We start from the raw sequence: 23,512 nt of genomic DNA on the forward strand, positions 1-23,512 counted from the left end.
CAGGATTCCATAAATCATGACCATGAATCTGTTTTTAGAGATGTTGGTCAAGGGAGGAATATTGACTGTGATACTGGAGGAATTCTCTGCTCTATTTCAAAAACCCCCATGGAATCTTTTACACACCCTGAACAGGCAAACAGGCAAGGGGTAGGGGTGGGGGTTGGTGGTGTGGTGGCAGGGGTCATTGTTAGTTTAAATAAACCACCTGAAAGGCAGTGACAATGAAGCACTCCCTCAATGCTTCAGTGCTACATTGATTGTGTAGTCAGGTCATGAGAGTGGAGTTTAAACCTAGAAATTCAGAGGTATTAGTGCAAACATAACTATGATAAGGTAGTTATAGTACAATATGAACCGAGAGGAAGTGAGTTAAATGGCAAAGCAGACTCAAAGGCCCAAGTGGACTTGATCCTAATTCTTTGTTCTTGTGTTCAAGAAAATAATTTAGATTTTTGAACACTATGGGAATCAAGGTATATGGGGATAGTACAGGAAGGTGAAGTTGAGGTAGAACATCAGCCATGATCTTGCTGAATGGTGGAACAGGCTTGAAGGGCTGACTGGCCTACTCCAGCTCCTATTTTTTATGAGTTAATGTCATCAGTTTGTTATGATCCTATTACCCCTGGACAAGCCTGATTCCTGAATGGAACCCAGCTTGATAGATCCTAACTTTTATTTCTTTGTTTAGATATGTGGAGAGTAGCTACTGAACAGAGGCACAGGAGTCAGCTAATGAACTTTTAACAAAAGAAAAAAACATTTATTCAACAAGTGAAAATGAACTATATTGCAATACATCTTCACCCACAACTATACCTTTACAAATATATATAGATTTGTAAACATAACACAAGCTACAAAAACTATCTTATACTCTAATGTCCAATTTAAGCACACAGTCCATTGAAACCTATGGCACCCTGTGGTCAGACACACCACACTCTGAAACCAAGTGACAGATGCCACCTCAAACAGATGCTATGGATCTCTCCTCAACTGCCCAGATACTTGTTACACCGTGAGGCAACCAGTCTCAAAGAACTCCATCTTTCACATGAGGGTTTTCAATTTCCACTTTCCAAGAGCTCACCCTGGAATCTTCTCCCAAACCGATGCTTTCTCTCAGACACCTTTCGCTAGGGTCCAACTCTGTTCCTCTTCCCCGAGTCGGTCCACATGCATTCAAGCTGTCTTCCATGCAGTCTCTCTCTCCCTGAGTCAGCCATCAAAAATATACCACTACTGCTTCACATGCCCATAGCAAAGATTTACAGAACTTCAGTTGTCTCTTTGGACCTTCTTGCCTCTTGCCAGCTTTTCTCACTTTAAATCTGCTTTTTGCAGCTTTTGTCTCTTCAAACCTGAAGCTTGGAACCTTTCTCTCTGCCCCTTGCTCTTAAATTCGCTTAACAGGATCTTTTTCAGGTTCCTGCCCTTCATTTGACTAGAAGGTCTTCTTTGGACTTTCCCCTCTTACATTCCCCTGGATTTTTGGGGTTTTCTTTAGCTTGGGACAGGCTATCTGTCCCCTTTGCTCCAGTCTCTCCTGGCAGCAATTTCAAAACTCCAACAGCTCCCAAAACAAACTGCTGTTTCTCTTCTTTTGTATGTGTATTTGTGGGAGGAACCTGCTTCTCTTCCCCCACTGTTGCTCGGCAACAGTCCAATTCTTCTACCCTGGTATGTTTACCTTCTCTATAGCAGTCATAAAACCCCTCTTTAGAAATGCAAGCACCCTTTTAAAGTGAAACCAAAACTCCATTTGCTCTCTTAACACACAGATACAGAAATACAAATCAAACTTAAACTTTAAAGCTAAAACTCATTCCTAACACCTACAAATACCAATACAACTTACTTAACTATCTCTATTTCCTAACAAGTTGTTTTTAGTAATGCTACACAATCACTTTCACATAATCATTGGGTCTTTTGCATCATAGTCATCTCTGTGTTTGTTTGATTACTATATACTGTACAATACCAATATACAGCACACATACAATAGATGTTTATTAACACGATTTATATCTAATCAACCAAATTTGCAAACTCTTCAATTCTTAACTTAAATCTGATTGGTTGCATCTTCTCTATGTCACTTGGCAAGCTTTCTAAACAGGGACTTCACATGAACACTGGAATTCCTTGTCGTCAGAGTTTATGTTGGGTTGCGGGATGAGTTTATGTCTGGCAGGATGAGGTTTCAACCAGTGATTAAAAGAAATAAAAACTTTCATTATCCTTAATATCTTTATCTTTATGGTTAGAAATCTTCAGATCCCTGAGACAGTTCTGTGCCTCAGAGAGCTTTCATTGCGTGCACTCGCGCACGTGTACAAACTTATGCACTCGCCCTCCTCCCACTCCCACGCAGGCAGCTAAGTAGCCTTTAATTGGCCAGCCAGCGTAAAATTGATGTCAGGGCCTGATCGCGGGTGGTGGGCGGCTTTGCCACCACCCACCACGCCTGCCCAATGAGGGCAAAATTCTGCCCATTGACTCATTGATGGAATGGGCAGATGAGTGGCATATGAAGCTCAATGCAGAGAAGTGTGAGGTGTTACGCTTTGGTACAAAGAACATGGAGAGACAGTATAAAATAAAGGGTACTATTTTAAAGGATATGTAGGAGCGAAGAGACCTGGTGTATATGTACGTAAGTCATTAAAGGTAGCAGGACAGGCAGCGAGCTGTTTCTAAAGCATACAGTATTCTAGGCTTCATTAAGAGGGGCATAGATGCAACAGCAGGGAGGTTACGATGAACTTATATAAGTTCATATGGTTAGACCTCAGCTGGAGTATTGTGTACAGTTCTGGGCGCCACACTATAGGAAGGATATGAACGCATTGGAGACAGTGCAGAAGAGGTTTATGAGAATGGTTACAGGGATGAGACACTTCTGTTATGAGAAAAGATTGGAGAAGTTGGGACTGTTTTCCTTGGAGAGGAGAAGACTAAGAGGAGACTTGATAGAAGTTTTCAAAAACATGAGGAGTCTGGACAAATTAGATAGGGAGAAACTGTTCCTGCTCGTAAATGGATCGCAAACCAGAGGGCGGAGTTTTAAAGTGTTTTGCAAAAGAAGCAAAAGTGAGGTGAGAAAAACTTTTTCACAGCGAGTAATTAGCGTTCGGAATGCACTGCCTGGAAGTGTGGTGGAGGCAGGTTCAACTGAGGCATTCAAGAGGGCATTGGATGATTATTTAAATAGAAACAATGTGCAAGGTTACAGGGAAATGGCAGGAGATTGACACTAAGTTAAAATGCTCAGAGAGCAGGTGCAGACACGATGGGCCGAATGAGCTCCTTCTACACTGTAACAATTCTGTGATTAATCTACAACAAATCACTATGATTAGTCAACAAATTCATTATCATCGCATTACGTTACATGTAAGGATGGTAAAAGGGAAATTAGAATGACCATGGATGCTCTTTGGTCCTGCAGTTCCCATATGCAATTGGCTTTTCCACGATGAATCTTATTTCTGGCGGATGAATCTTTCTCACTGACCGGCGAATGCTCATACATGAGAAGTAGCAAGTAAATGTACCTGGAACTCTGAGAGCATTAGGTGAAACCTCCTCTTAACATAGTCCTTCCTGATGCCTCATTAATTCAGAAAGGGAGACATTCTCATCACCAAAGTTTGCCGACAAATGTGCTTGTGTTATCATTATCCTAGCCTTAAGTCATAACGGTGCCATCACTGAAATCACAGGTTGCACAGATGGCAATAGTGTCTTGAGGTAAATTCAGCAAGACCCCTGCCATCAGTATCTCCTCAATCACAAACGATTTACAATCAATGATACATGGCACGTGAGAGTTGCTGGCAAGGAGGACAGTTTATGCTCACTTTGCCTGTTTTGAGGGGCTCGCTGGAACATTTCAGAAGGAAGTTTAGCATCCAAATAACATTATAGGTATTAGGACAGCTGACTCAGAAACCCGAATTCCCTGCTCCAAATCCAGACCCGTGACAGCTGAAAACGTTGGGTATTAGCCACGTCAGGGATTACATTGTGCCTGACTACAGACAGTTGTGGAAAAGCATCAAGTGTGTTTACATTTGCTCAGTGTAGGTATTACAAACCCCAGGAGATCCACTCCCATTAAACCATTATCCATTTAACTTCTCTCATGCATAATGAAATCAAATTGCAATCCATAGTCAGAAAACTGGAGTCCAAATTACAATCTTTTCAGGAAATCTCTTCTAGCTTTGGTCTTTTGCATCAAGGTAACGTCAAGAGATCAGATTATCACAGAAGGAAATAGATTGATAATGTTAACATGAGATTTGGGATTAGTTAACCAGGCTGCTACTTAAACCATATAAAGGCCAGTCTGCTGAGAATTGCTAATAAATTTTGCCTGGTTTCAGTGCATATGTAGACAAAGCAGCAAAGATTAAGACCTAATTCCTTCAGGACAGAAATGGCATTGTTTCCAATTCTCATCTGCCTGTTTTCAGGTAAGTTTGTGTCAGAAACTCTTCTCGTCTATCTCAGAACTCTGTGAATGAACTTGTGTGTGTTAAATAGATGCATGTTGAAAAAAAATTAAAATTAATTTAGAAGCTTCATCCAATTTTACCCTATTATATTGAACAATCATAACAATGCAGAGTTTTGTTATTGTGACAGGATGGTTTTTATCAGTTCATGTTACAGATGCTATTTTTGAGGGAAAAATACAAATGAGTGGATTTCTTTTGGCCAAGATGTATTTGCCACCGCAGCCCAAAATAAATACAGTCCAAATTTTTGTAAATAGTTTTCATCTATGATTCTATTATGCGTTTCCAATTCTACTTTGGAAAAATTTGAATTGAAACATGTTAAGCAAAGGTTTTTTTTCGACATTTGTATTATAGGGGCTTTGCAAAGTCAAGACAATGATCATATTTGGAATATAACAACTTTTGTGTTTCTATATTGATAATGAAATTGATTCAACAACCTGTAAAAAAACACAACAAACACTTGAGATCAAGGGGTTGCCTAGGAGTCATTCTACTGCTAGGACTCATTTTTTTGAATTTCATTTGAAGGAATACTGTTATTTGCACAATAGTTAATATACTTCTAGTTATCACTGTTACAATCTACAGGCTTTGAAACCCATGCTTGGCCACTTAAACACTTCATCATTTATCTTTTTCTCTCTCTTACTCCTTTCAACATTGGCTCTTTGCCCAAGTTTCTCAATAATGATAAGCTTCATGCTGCTGATGAGAAACTGATTTATTAATGTGTTGATATTGTTGAATGAATCTGTGCTCTCTTAACAGTTGCAATTTTGTTGTATCTCAAGCTGAATTATACATCCTGTTTCATAATAAATTTGGACAGTGAACCTTCAAACACCAGTTAAAATTCCTAAGCCCTGGTATATTTAAATGAATATTTCCATCTATAAGTTTTTACAAATTTTCATCTCTTTCAATTCATGTGCAACCTTCCATCCCTCTACGAAAAACCTTTCTTGCCTCTCACTATTTCATTAATTCTACTATGATGATACCTCCTTTAGCTTTCTTCTCTGGTTCTCTTCTTCTTCCTTGCTGCACTCTTCCTGCATTGAATAATCACAGGCTCTGTGCATATTTGTATGTTTCAAGTCATTCCTTTCTTGGATTTCAATCTCCATATGTTTTACCAAGACTTGTGTGAATTAAAATTTAAGGAATGACACAGACAAGGAGATTCTTAAAGTAAATATATTAAGCACTTACAGCACAAAAGACCATTCAGCCCAATAGATCTATGTTGGGGTTTATTTCTACACAAATTCCCATTCTTCTTCACCTAATGCCATCAACATAACCTCGATTCCTCTCTCCCTCTTCTGTTTGTCTAACTCCCTATTAAATTAGACTACGTTATTTGCCTACTCCATGTGGTAATTGCACATTTGAATTGATGTTACCTTTCTCCAAACTGTTATGGAAACAGAATATTTCAGAAACTCTTAACTATTACGGGGACATTTTTTTTTCCAAAATGTATTTCATTAGCACAAAACTTCACTCATGACAGATTGGAAATCACAAGCACTCTTCTCATAATTGGGAAGATGGTGGCAAAGTAATAATGTCACTGGACTAGCAATGCCCAGGCTAATGCTCAGGGGACATGAGATCAAATCCTGCAACAGCAGCTGGTGGAATATAAATTCAAATAATAAATCTGGAATATAAAGCTAGTCTCAGTAATGGGGACCATGAAACTATCATTGATTGTTGTAAAGACCCATCTGGTTCAATAATCTCCTATAGGAGAGGAAATCTGCCATCCTTATCCTGGTCTGGCCTACATGTGACTCCAGACCCATGGCAATGTGGTTGGCCCTTAACAGGCCTCTGCAACGGCTAAGCAAGCCACTCAGTTCAAGAGCAATAAGGGATGGGCAACAAAGGCTGACTTTGCCAGTGATGCCCACATCCCATGAAAGAAAAAAATATATGGCCCATAATGTATATAGGTAGATATTTGAGCCTTAAATTTCTTCTTGCATTTGTGTCAGATAGATATTGTGGGGAATTTAAACAGATGGAATTCCACTCATACCGACCTCCCTCCCCAGTAAAAACTACCATTCAAGGTTAACGTTACAATTAGGCAGACAGACTTAGGTTTAAGAAAATGTTGATGTTCTATGCTAACGTTCCCCATTGGAAAATACTACACTGTCCTGTAGCCTCATGATCGAAGCATTAATTATCAAGTGGAAAATCTCTATAGTGATCATTTGCACAGTAAGTGCCCTTTTACAAACAGCCCTTCAGAGACATAATTACTTTGGAAATCAGGCCCTAAACACATAGCCATTAACAAGCCATTGTGGTAGGGAATAAGTACTGAAAATTGATTTTGAATGAAGTGTGCCTTAAATGAGAATCTAAAACAAGGGTTATGTGATAACCATCAACTGAAATCATAAATATCACCGTAAATGAAGCTGGCAGGATCACCTGAAGATCTAAAAGCTAAAATTAGTATTACCATAAAATGATCAATTCCCTACTGCTAGTGGAAATGGTTTCTCCTTAATTACTCCATAAAAACCCCTCTCAGTTTTGAACACCTCTATTAGATCACCCCCCCCACTTAACCTTCTCTGCGCTAAGGAGAATGGTCCCAGCTTCTCTAGTCACTCCACATAACTGGAGTTTGTCACGACTCACTGGGAATAGTGCGCTGTAGTAGCCAAGACAAATGTGAGAAGTTTAATCAGATCACCAAATTGCCACAATTCTACCTGTCTAATTTAGGTCAAAAGAATACGAGCACCAGGTTTGTAAACTTAACAAGTAAATAACTGTTTATTAAACAAATTGCCTGTAACCAGTGGCAAAAGAAAAAAATAACCTAACTTTTAACTCTATAACTTAAACTCTTCTTAAACCCCTTATACCCACAAACGCACACGCATGCACACACACACCCACAACATGGATTTTAAGGCCGAGATAAAACAGTGCAATAGCACCAATCCAGAGCTCAGGATTAGATGGGTTGACTTTAATTGCTTTCTTCCAAATTCCTTGCAGGTTGTTGTGACTGACATGAGGTGGTCTCCCAGCACTGGCAGTCTGTGGTTCTCTGGTTGAAATTTGCTTTTAATGTCTGTACTGGTGGTTTTTCCCCTTTCCCTCCTGACGGGCTTCTCAAAGAAAGCAGGATACAGAGATGTGAGGAATAGCCAGCTCACTACTATGGCAGGATTACTGGAGTTTTACAAAACACAGAAGAGAGAGGTTTCAGGCCTTTTCTCTTTTCAGGCTAGGAGCTGATCTACTGCACTATCCTCATGCAGCACCTGGCCACTTGCTCAGGAGCCAATCAAAACGATGTCACTAGGCAGTTACCTCTTAAACCGGGTCTCCGTTCCAGCACCATTCTGTCCAACCTAGCACACACTGTTCCAGGAGATAGCAACATTGCAGATTTTCTTCTTCCTGCTCCATTGAAGCTCTTTTAAACCACAGCCATGGCAGTTTTTAAAGCCTCAGTCCAATCTTAAAGCCACTGTCCAAAATATAAAAATATGTTCTTTACAAGTTCCACAGGCTTAATACCGTTGAAATAAATCTCCTTCACAAACAGCCTCTCTAAAGCCTTTGGTATCCTTCCTAAAATTTGTGCCCTGAATTGGACATAATGCTCCAGCTGAGCCCCAACCAGAAATTTATAAAGGTTTAACAGAACTTCCATGTTTTTGTACGCTATGTCCCTAACTAATAAAGCCAAAGATCCTGTATTCTGGTATTAACACATTCTGCTATTTTGCTTCCAGACAACTCTGACCTTTATTCACTATTCGCACCTACTCTGGACCAATCCTTTGTTCCTTCATTACTACTCTCTTTGCCTTGTGTTCTATTACACCTTTGTCATTTAATCTCCCCGCCTACTAACCTGTACCTGACCTTCTCTTTTGTTCCACCTGCCCCCTCCTCTGTTTGTAACAGCATAAAACCCATCACATTTCTGCCTTTCTTCAATTCCGAAGAAGTGTCATATTGGACTTGAAACATTAGCTCTGTTTTGCTCTCCACAGATGCTGTCAGACCTGTTGAGTTTTTCCTGCACTTCCTGTATGTTTCTTTTTACAGCCTTGTCTTATTTGTCCTGACACCTACAAAGATTTCTCTGCTCCTTCACCATCTTTAAAATTGTACCATTTAGTTCATATTGCCTCCTTGTTCTTCCTTCCAACATACATGAACCATAATCCTCTGCATTAAGTTTCACCTGTCACGTGTCTGCTCATTCCTTCAGTTTGTCTATGACCACTTGAAGTTTGCTCCTATCCTCCTCACTGCTTACTATATTTCTAAGGTTTGTGTCATCTGCAAACTTTGAAATTATGTCCTCTGTAATTAAGGCAAGGTCATTAATATAAACCAAAAAAAAAGCAACAGACATAAAACCATTTCCTGGGGAAAACCACTATATACCTCCCTCCAGTCTGAAACAACCATTCACCACTACTCTCTGCCTTCTGTACCTTAGCAAGGTTTTAATCCGATGGGCTCCAATTGGCTCATACGGACTTACATAGTTAGGACAGGAAGAACCTCAGAGATCAGTTCCTTTCAGTATTTGAAACAGAAGTTGCTCAATTGGTCAGTATCAATTAATGGTTGGGACTGGAGGAATTATATTAGCTAATGTTTATAGTGGTTGGGACAGGAGGTATTCTATTGGTCAATATCTGTTAGTGGTTTGGACAAGAGGAATTCTATAGGTTGATGAATGTCAGAAATTGTACAGGAGGAATTCTGTTGGGTAGAAATTCAGCTTGGCAGTAGTACTTAGTTTGTGGTATCTCACTGCCTATTACATGCGCCATAAACACTCAGTTCCATTCAAGCCTAACTGTTGGTAATGGTACAGAATAAATTCTGAGTCAAATCCTAAGTGTAAAAATTAATTAATTTCCACAAATTGTTTGTGCTCTTAGTTCAATATTTCCTACTTTTATTTTAGATCATAGATTTGGTTACGATACCATGGGGGAACCATAAACCAAAATAACCAAATTTACCAAATTAACTCTCAATGAGAAATTACCAATAAGATTTCACTTTTTGTAATTTTTACTTTAACACAATCAAGATCAACATAAGTTAAACATGAATTAACAGATGAATGATGCTTCAGGTAAAAAAGTAAATTTCATTTTAAGTAGTCAATACAATAAAGGTACATCTTTCACAATCACAAGCATTCCCCTTCAGTATGTATGGCATTACATAGCTACACAGTTCCACAATATGCTGCCCTTTACTCACACATGGTAGGTCAGGAGTCCTATCTAACAGTTTTCACCTCCGAGTTTCACAGGTATGATTATCATCAGCAAGGCACATTTCTATGAATCCTCTCTCCCTTTGGTCACAACAGTCCACACAGTCTTTCCAGAGTTTGTTTTCAACTGACCAACCAATAACACCCAAGTTCACGGTTTAGTCACTTCTGGGAAAACACCCTGCTCTTCAGCATCTCCGATCTATCTACCGAGCTTTCCAGGTTTTCGATCGTTTTAGCCAGCTCGCACATTGCTTCCAAATGCTCGTGTCTCCTTTTCTGTCCAAGCAGAAAAAACTGACCACTTCCTGAGAGTGACTTGCTTCTTGTCCTCACAGGAATTCTCTGTGTTCCTCTTTCTGTCCCAGTCTGCTTCACTTTGTGTCTGCTTCTGCCTTCAACCTCCAGCTCTCCTGCTTGTAACCCTCCTTTTTGACTGCAGCTCTTAAATTACAAATTTTCCTTATTGCACAGTTTCTGGGTCAAAGGTCCTCACAGACCATGGAATGAAAAAGCACAGAGGGAGGCCATTTGGCCCAATATGCTGGTGTCAGCTCTTGAAAGAGTTACCCCATTATGCCTTGTTCTCTCCCCAAAGCCTGGAATATCTTCAAATCATAGCCTATTCCCTTTTAAATGTTACGGTTGAATCTGCTTCCACTAGACTTTCAGGTATCACATTCCAGATCATAACAACTTGCTGCATAAGGTAAATTCTTCTCATTTCCCTCTGTGTTCTTTTGCCAATCAATTTAGCATGATCTGTTATTTTCAGCAGGTTTTACTTACACTGCATCCCTTCAGAATTCAACACCTCATCAACTGATGGAGAAATTACTGACAAACTATAACAAAGGAGTCCGACCAGTAAAAAACTGGACACAGCCCACAACCATTTACATCGACTTCATCCTTCATGCTGTACTGGAAGTGGTAAGTGTTCACCTTTAAAGAAAACTATTCTCAAGTCACATATGTATGTATACCATGTGACATATTTTTCTTATTTAATTGGCATAACTTTACAACAGGATCATACTTTATAGTTAGAAGGATCCTGCACGTAGTTATTTTGTGTACAATGAAACTCTGCATATCTATTGAATCCTCACATTATAGCCTTGAGATGCCCCAAAGTGCTTTCCAGCCAATGAAGTATTTTAGAAGTCACTGTTGTAATCTAGGAAAAGCAGCAACTAATTTGGGGTCCACAAGCAGAAATGTGATCATTACCAGACAATCTGTTTTAGTAACATTGGCTGACGAATCAGTTTTGGCCAGGACACTTGGGAGCTGCCCTTTTTTTGAAATAGTCTTATGAGATATTTGACATCCAACTGAGAGAACAGGCGGGGTCTCAGGTTAATATCTAATCCGAAAGATGGCACCTCCAACAGTGGAGCACTCCCTCAGCATTGCAATGGAGAGAGGGGGAGATGGTAATGACATAATGGGTTTTTTTTTATTCATTCAGGGGTGTCGCTGGCTGGGCCAGCATTTATTGCCCATCCCTAATTGCCCTTATTCAGAGGGCATTTGAAAGTCAACCACATGGCTGTGGGTCTTGAGTCATGTGTAGGCCAGACCTGGTAAGGAAGGCAGATTTCCTTCCCTAAAGGACATTAGTGAACCAGATGGGTTTTTACAACAATCGGCAACGGTTTCAGGATCATCATCAGACTTTTAATTCCATGGTGGGATTCAAACCCAGTACCAATACCACTATGCCACCATCTCCCCATGGTAATGTTACTAGACTGGTAATCCAGAGGCCCAGGCTAATGCTCTGGTGAGAAGAGTTCAAATCTCACCATGGTAGCTGGTGGAATGTAAATTCAATTAATTAAGCTAGTCTCATAAATTGTCAAAATCCCATCTGCTGTCCTTACCTGTTCTGGCCTACATGTGACCCCAGACCCACAGCAATGTGGTTCACTCTTAACTGCCCTCTGAAACGGCCTAGCCATTTTAGTTCAAGGGCAATTAGTGATGGGCAACAAATGCTGGTATTGCCAGTAAAGTCTACATCCCATGAAAGAATAAAAAAAACAGAATATACTGGAAAAACCCAGCAGGTCTGGCAGCATCTGTGGAGAGAGAAACAGAGTTACTGTTTCGAGACTGAATGACTCTCCTTCAGAGCTGGTGAGGGGGGAATGGGTCAATAAATTTTTCCCGATTCAGACGAGAGCACAAAGTGGCACTGATACAGTCATCGATGTACCAAAAAAAAAAGAGTTGTGGGAAGGGTCCTGAGTAGGACTGGAACAAGGAATGTTCCACTAACCCCACAAAAAGACAGGCATAACTGGGGCCCTTGTGGGTACCCACAGCCGCACCTTTTATTTGGAGGAAGTGAGATAAGTTGAAGGGGAAATTGTTCAGTGAGAGAACGACTTCAGCCAGGCAGAGGGGAGCGGTGGTGGGTGAGGATTGTTCAGACCTCTGTTCAGGACAGGATTTGCTTTTGAAAAGAAAATCAGCTTGGTCTTTGTACTCAGGTCTGTGGAGTGAGGCTTGAACCCACAACCTTCAGACTCAAAGGCAAGACTGCTACCAACACTGCAGGGTTAAAGACTCACACATCATTACAATCCAATTACAACAACCTCTGAAAGCTCGTTTGGCTTATTAGATTTTGATTGATTAAAAAAAATGACTGATATTCATGAACTTTCTCTTTACAGCTTTTTATAAATATTGATCTGAACAAACAATATCCTAGCTCTTAACAAAAGTCAATTTTTTGTTTTGTTTTTGCAGGATGGCCAGAACCAAAAACTGAGGACAAATATTTGGTACCAACAGGTATGTTCAGTAGCAGAAATTATATATGAACGTATTAACCCCTATCAGACCCATAACATGCATAATTCAATAATCTAATTATTCTTATGGTGCTCCCAGTACTTGAAGCTTGATGCCACTTGAGCATCAGAGAGGTCAGGGGTCAGAGGTCAGAATGACAGGTGCTAGCATCAATGAAAGGCTGCTGCCTGCCCAGAAAACACCTGATATTTCTCCTTTCTTAAAGCAAAGACCCTTGTGAAGAATTGGATACTAGGGGCCATGCAAACTCTTAGGGGCACCTCTATTCGAAGGGAAGGGCTGCACACAAGAGAAAAACCTTAATTGTAAAGTTGTATCCTCTCTCCGCTCTCCCTTTGTCTTGGTGTGCATTATTAATGAACAGTCGGTTATCTACAGCACTGATCATCTGCCCAAGTTCCAATTACATGCTTCTGTCTCACTTTAATATAGATTGTGGCTTTAGTGAGGTTTCCTACAACATATGGACTGTAGCAGTTCAAGAAGGCAGCTCACCACCATCTTCTCAAGGGCAATTAGGAGCAGGCTATAACTGCTGGCCTGGCCAGTGACACCCACATCCTGTGAACAAATAAAAATAAATAAATAAAGTGGCTCATCCACTAACAGGGACATACTGAGCACATTGCAAACAGAATACTCCACTCATCTGTCAATAATACCAGGCCTCAAAGTCACAGCATTATGGACCCTACATATCTTTTTGAATTTTCATTTATAATGTGTCATTCTTTCTCACATTCCCCATCTCCTTGCCAAATGCAGTATTACTTGGCAATATCTTACAGATAGATGGATAGACTTGCATTTATTTAGCACCATTCACAGCCTCATGATGTCCCAAAGAACTTTACAGGCAAGTGTGAAGTATAGTCACTGTTGTAATGTAGGAAACACGGAAGCCGATTTGGGCAGAAAAAATAAATGGCAATATGATAATGGCCAGATAATCTGTTTTTGTGATGTTGGTTAAGGGATAAGTATTGGCCAGGATACTGGGGAGAACTCCCCTGCTCTTCTTCAAAATAGCGTCATGGGATCTGAAAGGGCAGACAGGATCTCAATTTGACATCACGTCCAAAAGACGGCACCTCCAATGGTGCAGCGCTCCCTCAACACTGCACCCTAGCGTCAGCCTAGATTTTGTGCTGAAGTCTCTGAAGCACAGCACACACTTTTCAACAGAGATTGCTACATATAGTGATCAAGGCATGAACTCTGGCACAGGGGTCAATTGCCGGCCCAGTGCCACAAGATCAACTAGTACAGTTGGCCTGGAATCAAATTTGAAACCTTTGTGACCTGGACTAATAAGTTGGGACACTGATAAGCCCAGCACCAGCACCCCATTGCCACAGCTTCTGCTCTTCCACAGCCTATTGTAAAGAATTTCACATCACAAGTATACCAATGTATCCTCACATGGCCTCTTTGTGCTCTTTCCGCAGATATGGATGGATGAGTTCCTCATATGGAATCCTACTAGTTTTGATGGCATCAACGAAATTTCACTGCCTGTTGAAACCATTTGGACCCCTGACGTACTAATTCAAGAATTGTGAGTAACGATTATTTTATGAACAGCAAATAAGGGAACGCATCCCTATTTGCTTATTGTTGAATAGATTTTTCTTTTAATCAAGATAATCAAAAAGAAAGATGTGCAGCTAAATAGCATCTTTCACAACCTCAGGACATCCCAAGCCAGTTTTAAGATGTAATCAAAAGCTAAAAGCAAAATACCCGCTGTAGTAATTTTGGTTTTATTTAGTGTGTAATGTACCTTTAAGAATGATACTTGTTAAGGAAGATTACATGATCTGTAGTAACCAATAGGAAAGTAGTGTGGGCTACCTCTGTAGTCAGTGTAGAGATAGAGTTGGAGTTGAAAGCACACATGTAGTTGCTGCTGAATATATTGTAAATAAACTTAATGTTTCCACCCAAGAAGTACCTGCAGATCAACTCTATCAGTAATAGTACAACTCTGTCATCCTACAACAACGGCGGATGCTGGAAATCTGAGAGGGTGGGGAAGGTTTGAGGGTAGAGATGTGGTTGGTGGCCCTGTCAACCACAGTGGGGGGAACACTTGGTTAAGGAAAAAGGGTTGCAGGGCGATCTGTCATTTGTTTCTATGTTGTGCTTTCACAGAGCTCTGATTTTGTTCTGCTATTAACATATTCTGCTATCTTACATTTATGCCACCATCTGCACCTTCTTTAGTCTTTAACACTACCTTTGTCTTGTGTCAATGACATCTTTGTCAATCTCTCCTGAGCTCCAGCCTATCCCTGACCTTCTATTTTGCTCCATCTGCTTGCTCCACCCCCTCTTAAACAGTATAAAATCCATCAAATTTCTACTTCTCTTTAGCTCTGAAGAAGAGTCATATGAACTCAAAACCGGCACTAGATGATTATCTGAAAAGGCAGGAGAATGGCTCAAAATCATAATGCTCATTCAGAGAGCCAGTGCAGACACAATGGGCCAAATGGCCTCCTTCTGCACCGTAAAAGCTCTGTGATTCTGCTTTATTCTCATCAGTTCTCTCAGAGCAGAGCTAAACCTGTGGGGCTTAAGGATCCACATTAGGTCCTTTGGTTTGTAGGTCCTGTGTGTGTCTGACTTTTTCTATGTCACTAGGCTATCTTTAACAACCCAGAAAGACATTAATTGAGTCCTGCTAATTTCCTCATGCAGCATTGACGTGGGCAGATCACCTTACATGCCCTATGTGTACGTGAATTCCTCAGGGGCCATTAAAAACTACAAGCCAATACAGGTTGTCTCTGCCTGCAGACTGGAGATATATGCCTTCCCATTTGACAAACAGAACTGCACCTTCACATTCTGTAGCTGGCTACATACAGGTAAGCGGAGCAAAATCATCAACAATTTGCATTTATGTAGTACCTTTAACAAACTAAAACATCAACAGGAGCATTATCAGATAAGATTTGAATACCAAGCGGCATAAGGAGATATTGGATAGCTGACCAGAATCATGATCAAAGAAATAAGTTTTAAGGATCATCTTAAAGGTGGGGAGAGAGGTGGAGAAGTTCAGGGAGGGAGTTCCATTGTTTAGGCATCCTTTATTAAATAATATTTTATGCCTGTACATCAAGCTCCTGTTCTCTCTCACTACCATGGAGATAGGGCCTATTAATGAAGCAGCCCCACCCCATTTCTGAATGACTCACTGGTTTACCAAGTTACAGCACTGTCCTTTTACCTTTGGTCAAGAACCAATAAGAAATGAAAACTAAGAGATTGAAACAGATAAGACATAATTGCCTGAAGCATCTAACCATTTGCCATTGGGGACAGGCCAATATTAGATCCTAAAACTGGCCATTCATTTTCACTCTGCTCCAATATCCAACAAAAGCCAATCCAGATAACTCTTTATTATTGCATCGTCCTTTTGGATGGCAATAATAAAAAATTATGTGGAGTTTAGATAGGCTAGATAGGGAGAAACTGCTTTTACTAGCAGGTGGGTCAGTAACCAGATTTAAGATGGTTGGCAAAATATTTCAGGGGTGTGATGAGGAGAATTCTATATTTACACAGTGACTCATTGTGACCTGGAATATGTTGTCTGAAATGATATTGGTAGGGGAAGGTGGTGTAATGGTATTGCCACTAGACTAATACTCTAGATACCCAGGGTAATGCACTGGGGACCCAGGTTCAAATCTTACCACAGCAGCTAGTGAAATTTGAATTCAGTTTAAAAAAAAAAGTCTAATGATAACCATGAAACAATTGTCATTGTTCACTAATGCCCTTTAGGGGGAAGAAATCTGCTGTCCTTACCTGCTTGTGACTCAAGCATTTCCTGAAAGCCTATTCAATTCTTAATGGGCAATAAATGCTGGCCCAGCAACATTTTTTTTAAAAAGCAGATTCAGTAGTAACTTTCAAAAGGGAATTGGATAAATGCTTAAAAAGGAAAAATGTGCAGGGCTATAGGGTAGCTCTTTATGAGATGATGGAAATTAGAAAAAAGCAAAACCACCTAGTCAATGAGGAAATAACCAAAGGAACGTTTCCTGACATTAGATGAAGGAGCTCTTTTCCTAAGAGCAGAGATTTACTTGGAATGAGGCCATTCAGCCCAATTGGTGTCTGCTGGCATTTATGCTCCATCTGAACCTCATCTTTCCTGTCTTCATCTCACACTAACAGCATATCCTGTATTCCTTTCAACCTTGTGTATTTACCCAGCTTCCCCTATTTGCCTCAACTATTCCATGTAATAGTGATTCTAACTGTTCTCTAGATAAAGAAATTTCTCCTGAATTCCTTTTCTGGGTTTATTTGTCACCATTTTATATTCATTGCCTCTTGCAAAAAAAAAACAACTTCTCTACAGCTACACTTTCAAATCTTCCATAATTTTATCATTGAGGAGATTTGACAGAGATTTTCCAAACTATGTAAGGTTGAATAGAGTAAGCAAGCAAAAAGCTATTTCTGCTAGTCAGCGAATTAATAACTGAAGAGCATAAATTTAAGATCATTCAGAGGGGTTAGGAGAATTTTCTTTATGCAGAGTGTTGTTAGGGTTAAAACATTGAATGTCCTACCAGAAACAATGGTGGAAATAGAATCCATAATAGGTTTTAAAACAGAAATGGATAAATAGTTGGAAAAGAGGAAAGCATTGCAGTGTATGGAAAAAGTACAGGGAAAAAGGACTGGACTATGCAGATAGCTCTGTCAGAGATTCAACATCAAGTGGTGCAGTGGTAATGTCACTAGACTAGCAATCCCAGCAGGGGAGGGATGCGTGCTAAAGCTCTATGGGCGTGGGTTCAAATCTTACCACGACAGTTGGAGGAGTTTAAACCCAATTAAATAAACCTGGAATATAAAGCTAGTGTCAGTATTGGTTGCTATGAAACTATCATGGATTAGTGAACCATCTGACTCAGTAATGCCCTTTAGGGAAGGAAATCTGCTGACATATGACTCCAGATCAACAGTAATGTGGTTGACTCTTAATGCCCTCTGAAATGGCCTAGCAAGCTACTCAGTTCAAGGGCAATTAGGGATGAGCAAAAAATATTGGCCTTGCCAGTGACACCCACAACCCAAGGAAAGAATAAATAAATTAAAACATGGATACAGAAACTTGAAGGGTGTTCTCTTTGCTGTAAAACTTTCTGATGCTAGTATACAGCAGATTCTGCTCCTGCTCTAAATATTTGTTGGTCTGACTAAATTGAGGTCAGGATAAAAATGGTGCTGCGGAGAGTGCATTTTGTGAAGTGTTGTCAGGGCTATTAAAGGCTCTTACATCAACAATTACAGAGAGATGAGGTGAAAGCAGGCATCAAGAAGACACACTTTCTGGGGAGAACAATTCAGACATGAACCAAGACTTTGCGGTGCTCTATCTATTCCCTATTTCTTCTCATCTGGCCATCATAACGTAATTACTCTCCCTCAGGCATTCACATCCACATTAAAATTATCCGATTAAATATCTTTTTTTTATAATCAATTTTCCATTTCTATAAGAGATGCCTCCATTATCTTGTCTTTCTCATTGCAATCCACGGCACTTATGCTGATCACAGATTTTTTTTAAAAAGCTGCAGTGCTTTGTGTGTAAGGAAAAGGACAACGTTTCCATGGCAAATAGAGGATGGAAAGCCCATCTGGATTTATACAAGAGAACCTTGTGACCACACTTAGAAAAGGCTTGTTCAAAGGCTTAATAGTCATGAAAATCTTCACGGGCATTTGCTCTTCTTGGGAGTCTTGATTCTGAATACTTTGTTCCCTCAAGAAATGACTCAGGGTTACATAGGATTTACAACAGGCACCACCATAGGTGGGGAAATTAAGTTCAATCATAAAATCATATAAAGATTATAGCACAGAAATGGACCATTCAGCCCATCATGTCTGCACTGGCCCTCTGAAGAGGCAATACACCTGGTGACACTCCCTGCCTTTCCCCTGTCACCTTGCAAATGTTTCCTTTTCCGATAATGTACCGATTCCCTTTTGAAAGCCTCAGTTGACCCTACCTCCACCACACTCTCAGGTAGTGCATTTCAGATCCCAGCCACTCTCTGCATGATATAACTTTTCATCATGTCGCCATTGCTTCTTTTGCCAATTACCTTAAATTTGTGCCCTCTGATTCTCAATCCTTCCGCCAGTGAAAACAGTTTCTCTCTTTCTATTCTGTCCAGACTCCTCTCTCATATGATTTTGAATGCCTCTAACAAATCTCCTCTCAACCTTCGATTATCCAAAGCTAACAGTCCCAGCTTCTCCAATATTTCTGCATAATTGAAGTTCCTTATCCCTGGAACCATTCTCATGAATCTTTTCTGCACTCTCTCTAATGCCTTCACATCTTTCCTAAAGAGTGGTGCCCAGAACTGGACGTAATACTCCAGTTGAGGCCAAACCTCAATTAGGGATAGGCAATAAATGCTGGCCTAGCCAGCGATGCCCACATCCCATGAACGAGTGTTTTATACAGGTTTAGCATAACCTCCTTACTTTTGTGCCCATATTGATAAAACCCAGGATGCCATGTGCTTTATTAATTGCTCTCTGAACCAGTCCTGCCACCTTCAATGATTCATGTACATATACACCCAGATCCCTCTCCTCCTGCACCCCCTTTAAAATTGGACCCTTTATTTTATATTGTCTCCTTGCATTCTTCCTACCAAAATGAATCGCTTCACACTTGACTGCATTAAGCTACACCTGCTAGCTGTCCATCCATTGCTCAGTTACAGTTTTGCCTGCTAATCTTTGAATTTATATCAGCCTGGTCCATTCTTATCTCATTGAAGTTGGCTTTCCCCCAATTGATTACTCTTATTTCTTATTTAATTAAATAAAATGGGAATAAAAAATTAGTATCAGCAATGGTGATCATTAAATCACTGGATTCTCATACAAACCCATCTGGTTCAGTAATGCTCTTAAGGGAAGGAAATCTGTTGTTGTCATCTGGTCTGGCCTACATGTGACTCCAGGGCCAAAGCAATATGGTTAACTCTTAACTACCCTCTGAAATGGCATAGCAGATCACTCAGCCACCTCAAAGAAGGCAGCTCACCACCACCTTCTCAAGGGCAATTAGGGATGGGCCGTAAATGCTGACTTTGCCAATGACACCCACATCCTGTGAATGAATAACAAAAATATAGACAGCATCAGCCTCAGTCAAAAGGTAGGGAGGGAAGGGGATGGTGGTGGGGTTAGCGTGTGGTAGTGAAAGCTGCGGCCTTCCTTGTGAGGCCCCTGGAAGCAGCGTTCCTGCTCCTCTTAGCTCCACACATGAAAGGTTTAAATTTAACTGATGAGCTTCTTTTGTCTGTGAACTGCCACCTCACCCTTTACTCTCTTTATTTTGCAGTAAGCGATATCAATCTCAAGCTTTGGAGAAGCTTTGAAGAGGTTGAGAATAATACTAGGGCATTTTTAGGTGACGGTGAATGGGAACTCCTGTCCGTTCCTTCCAAATATGAAACGATGTACGATGAAGGGAGGGAATATGCCCAAATTCAGTTTAATGTAAGTAGATGTGAGAGTTCATGTTCAAGCTGTGTGCATGAAGACTGGCAAGATTTCTTAAACGTTTTTTAAGTTAATACATTCAGTGTGAACAATTTCAAAACCGCCCATTCATACAGGGGCTCTAAAATTCCTGGGCTTAGGGATGGCATAATTTAACGGTTGCACTAAGAATTTAAATTAGATGCAGTTCCACCAGGATTTCACCTCATTTCCACCTTTGAACTTGCAGTTGGAGGGTTGAGGGGGAGTTATGGGCAATCTTCCAACCAACCACAGCAACCCTCCCCACACACACATTGGCCTCTTTATTGGGAAATGTCTTGGGGGTTGGGGGGTGGGAGGGAATTGTTTTCCAAAGCTTCCCCAGGGAATCCCTTCCTTTAACCCCTTGAAGTCTCAGCAGGAGCCATGGCTTGAACTTCCTTTCCAGACGTCTAAAAGCCTATGAAACATTTACCGGTCGTGCAGTTGATGCTGGAGGGGAGATCCAAGGTGGCTCCGGGTTAAGGGTGCGGTAGTGGGGGCTACATTGAAACAATGATTCTTCGTTCCATTGGGTGCTGGGAGTACCCCTATCAATGTTGCAAAGGAGATTGGCTCATGTCAAGGGAGGTCACTGCTCAGGCGTCCTGAGGTCTGCCTGGGACTAGCTCTGCAAATCTCTCATCATTTCTCCTCCCTTTCTTAAACAGGACGGCAAGAATAACAAATACTCAACAAACCTTTGCATTGCAGGTTGTGATAAGGCGAAGGCCTCTGCTTTACGTGGTCCATCTGCTTCTGCCCAGCATATTTCTGATGCTTGTAGATGTGACCAGCTACTTTCTGCCCCCGAGCAGCAGTGGGCGAATAACTTTCAAATCCAGCATCCTGCTTGGATACACGATGTTTCGGATGAATCTAAGTGATGACATTCCCACAACTGCGATGAAAACGCCTCTCATTGGTAACGTTCTCTTTTCTTTTCTACACCTCAAAACTTTACAAAAAAAATATAAATAGCGATTCGGAAACGACCAACTTATATCTGTATTCAAATATGTCGTGCTGGCAGGGTTCGGGTCAAGGAAGCGCATTAGTCCTGTCACCGCCCAGACTTCAGCTCAAATTCAATCCAGATGTTGAGATAAAATGAGATCAGAAAATGCTGGATAGGGAGAAGGCAGCCAATTCATTGTCAGGAAGTGGGTCAGTCAATAAAATCTTTTAAGGAGATCGTGTAATTCCATTTTAACAAGAATTGTATTTTTTAACTGATGTCAGCCAAGTCTCCCAGGCCTCAGAAAAGTCAACTGGTGAAAGGAGGCCAGAAAATCCAGATCCTTGAGATAATTGCTTTTACAGCACTGCTTGTGGTCCATGAGGAACAAGAGTGTTCCCCCTACCCCATCCCCCACCTCCTGCTTAACAACCTCACCTGTAAACCTCCTGCCTGCTTCCTCCTCTGCCCCGACCACACTCTACCTGCCTGACCACCACCTCTCTCCCCTCGCGGTCACTCCCTTTCCTCTAGAATTCTCCCTGCAAGGTGGCAACCTGGCTCTGGCTGCTCCCCTCCTGCTGCTACTTTGATCATTTAGGCTGCCTGTCAGGGGGGAAAGCTGCAGAAAGAATTTAAAAATTAGAATCTGCAGTTGTGTAGCTGACGGGAAGCAAGACGTAAAATGCCGGAATATAAGTGCACGCCTTTCTGTACTCACTAACACCAGACATGTACCATTGATTTGCCCTTCCTCAGGAGTGTTCTTTGCTGTCTGTATGGCTCTTCTTGTGATCAGCTTAGCTGAATCTATTCTAATTGCAAAACTCCTGAGTATGAATAAGGAAGCCAAGCCCAAGTCTGTTTTGTCCAAGCGTTCCCTCTCCAAGGTTACATCTTCAAACTGGAGCACCACAGATAGTGTCTGCACTTCACTGAGGACCCAAGAAGGAATCTGTGATCTCAGGGGTGAGAACTCTTTTACTGCTGCAAATACTCTTCCTTTATTTCACTCCCAGTCCCCATATTAGCTCCCAACAGTTGCATTTTTTGTTTTTGTCCCTTTTTATCTTTCGCCTGGGTTCCATGGGTGCAGCTGCCCTCCATTACCGCCCTCAAGTGGTTATTCTCACCGGGAAGGCTATTCGACCTGTAAGAGCCATCACACTCAAACTCAATCTGGTCCCATTCCTGCTTTTCAGGTAACAGGTACTTTCTATCGGGGATCACCGGATAGGAATCAGGAGCTGGAACCCTGGCTGATTTTTTTAGCTCCCTCTAACCCAACAGGGTGGGGGGGAGGGGGGGAGGTTGGTTGGAGGGGGAGCTTCGACCAATCGTGGAACTCCCACTATTGCTCCTTTGGAGAATTGCTAACTCACCGGAGACGAGGGCCTTCCCAATCTTCATAACACGGCTGGAAAATCTCTGAAAAAGCTGGAGAGCAGGAGAAAGAAAACAAGCATCAGATCTGCCAGGTCAAGATTAGTCCCCAAAGTCAGAGCTAGTGGCTGTTAACAACTGCATGTGGAAGCTATGGAAATGATTGAATAGTTCATAGAACATGAAGGTTTCTGCGCAGTTGGGACATTGGGAATATCATGCCAAGGAAAAGCGAGTTTGTTTTCCCTACCTTCACACCTCCCCTGGGGAGAACTGCATAAATTAGCGGGAAGAATTCACAGGCTGATTGATAATCCGACAGGTAGGAAATGGTCTCTCTTTCCATGGCCATCTTTATATTAACTGGCAGGGCGATTGGACTTACACAGTTATGAGGGTTTTACAGGTAAGCGCACCCACACCCACCGAATGTGAGAATCCCATTGGATGTCAACCCAGAATTTTGAGCCTGATAACTAAGAGAGTAATTGTTCAAAAATAGTGAAAAAAAATGCCTCCGTTGATTTTTCACGCGTAACAAGGTCCTGGAAATCAATCCAGATCCTGCAAAATCCTGGAGGGTAGGTAATCACAGAATCATTACAGCAAAGAAGGAGGCCATTCAGCCCATCATGTCTGCACGGCTGTCTGAATGAGCAATTCATCTAGTACCATTCTCCCGCCTTCTCCCCATAACCCTGCACATTCTTCCTTTTCAGATAAGTCTTACTCCCCTTTGAGTGCTTCAATTGAACCTGCCTCCACCACACTCTCAGGTAGTGCATTCCAGACCTTAATAACTTGCTGGGTGAAAACGTTTTTCCTCACGTCACTTTTGTTTCTTTTGCCAATTTAAAAAAATCTGTGCCCTCTCGCTCTTGACGCTTTCACGAGTGGGAACAAATTCTCTCTATCTACTCT

At 41.2% G+C, this 23,512-nt stretch overlaps 1 protein-coding gene across 1 annotated transcript; it reads left to right on the forward strand.

The window, feature by feature from the left end:
• Positions 1–2,041: 2,041 nt before the first annotated feature.
• htr3b (5-hydroxytryptamine (serotonin) receptor 3B) lies at positions 2,042–22,445 on the forward strand (the record flags this gene model as incomplete). Its single annotated transcript, XM_041174270.1, has 10 exons — positions 2,042–2,111; positions 9,836–9,861; positions 10,639–10,767; positions 12,598–12,642; positions 14,112–14,221; positions 15,367–15,536; positions 20,069–20,226; positions 20,965–21,175; positions 21,968–22,177; positions 22,411–22,445. Coding segments are annotated over 10 exons (1,164 nt in total), but the record flags the coding sequence as incomplete, so codon positions are not given.
• Positions 22,446–23,512: the final 1,067 nt, after the last annotated feature.

Source organism: Carcharodon carcharias, chromosome 25, assembly GCF_017639515.1.
Source record: "Carcharodon carcharias isolate sCarCar2 chromosome 25, sCarCar2.pri, whole genome shotgun sequence".
Taxonomy (NCBI): domain Eukaryota; kingdom Metazoa; phylum Chordata; class Chondrichthyes; order Lamniformes; family Lamnidae; genus Carcharodon; species Carcharodon carcharias.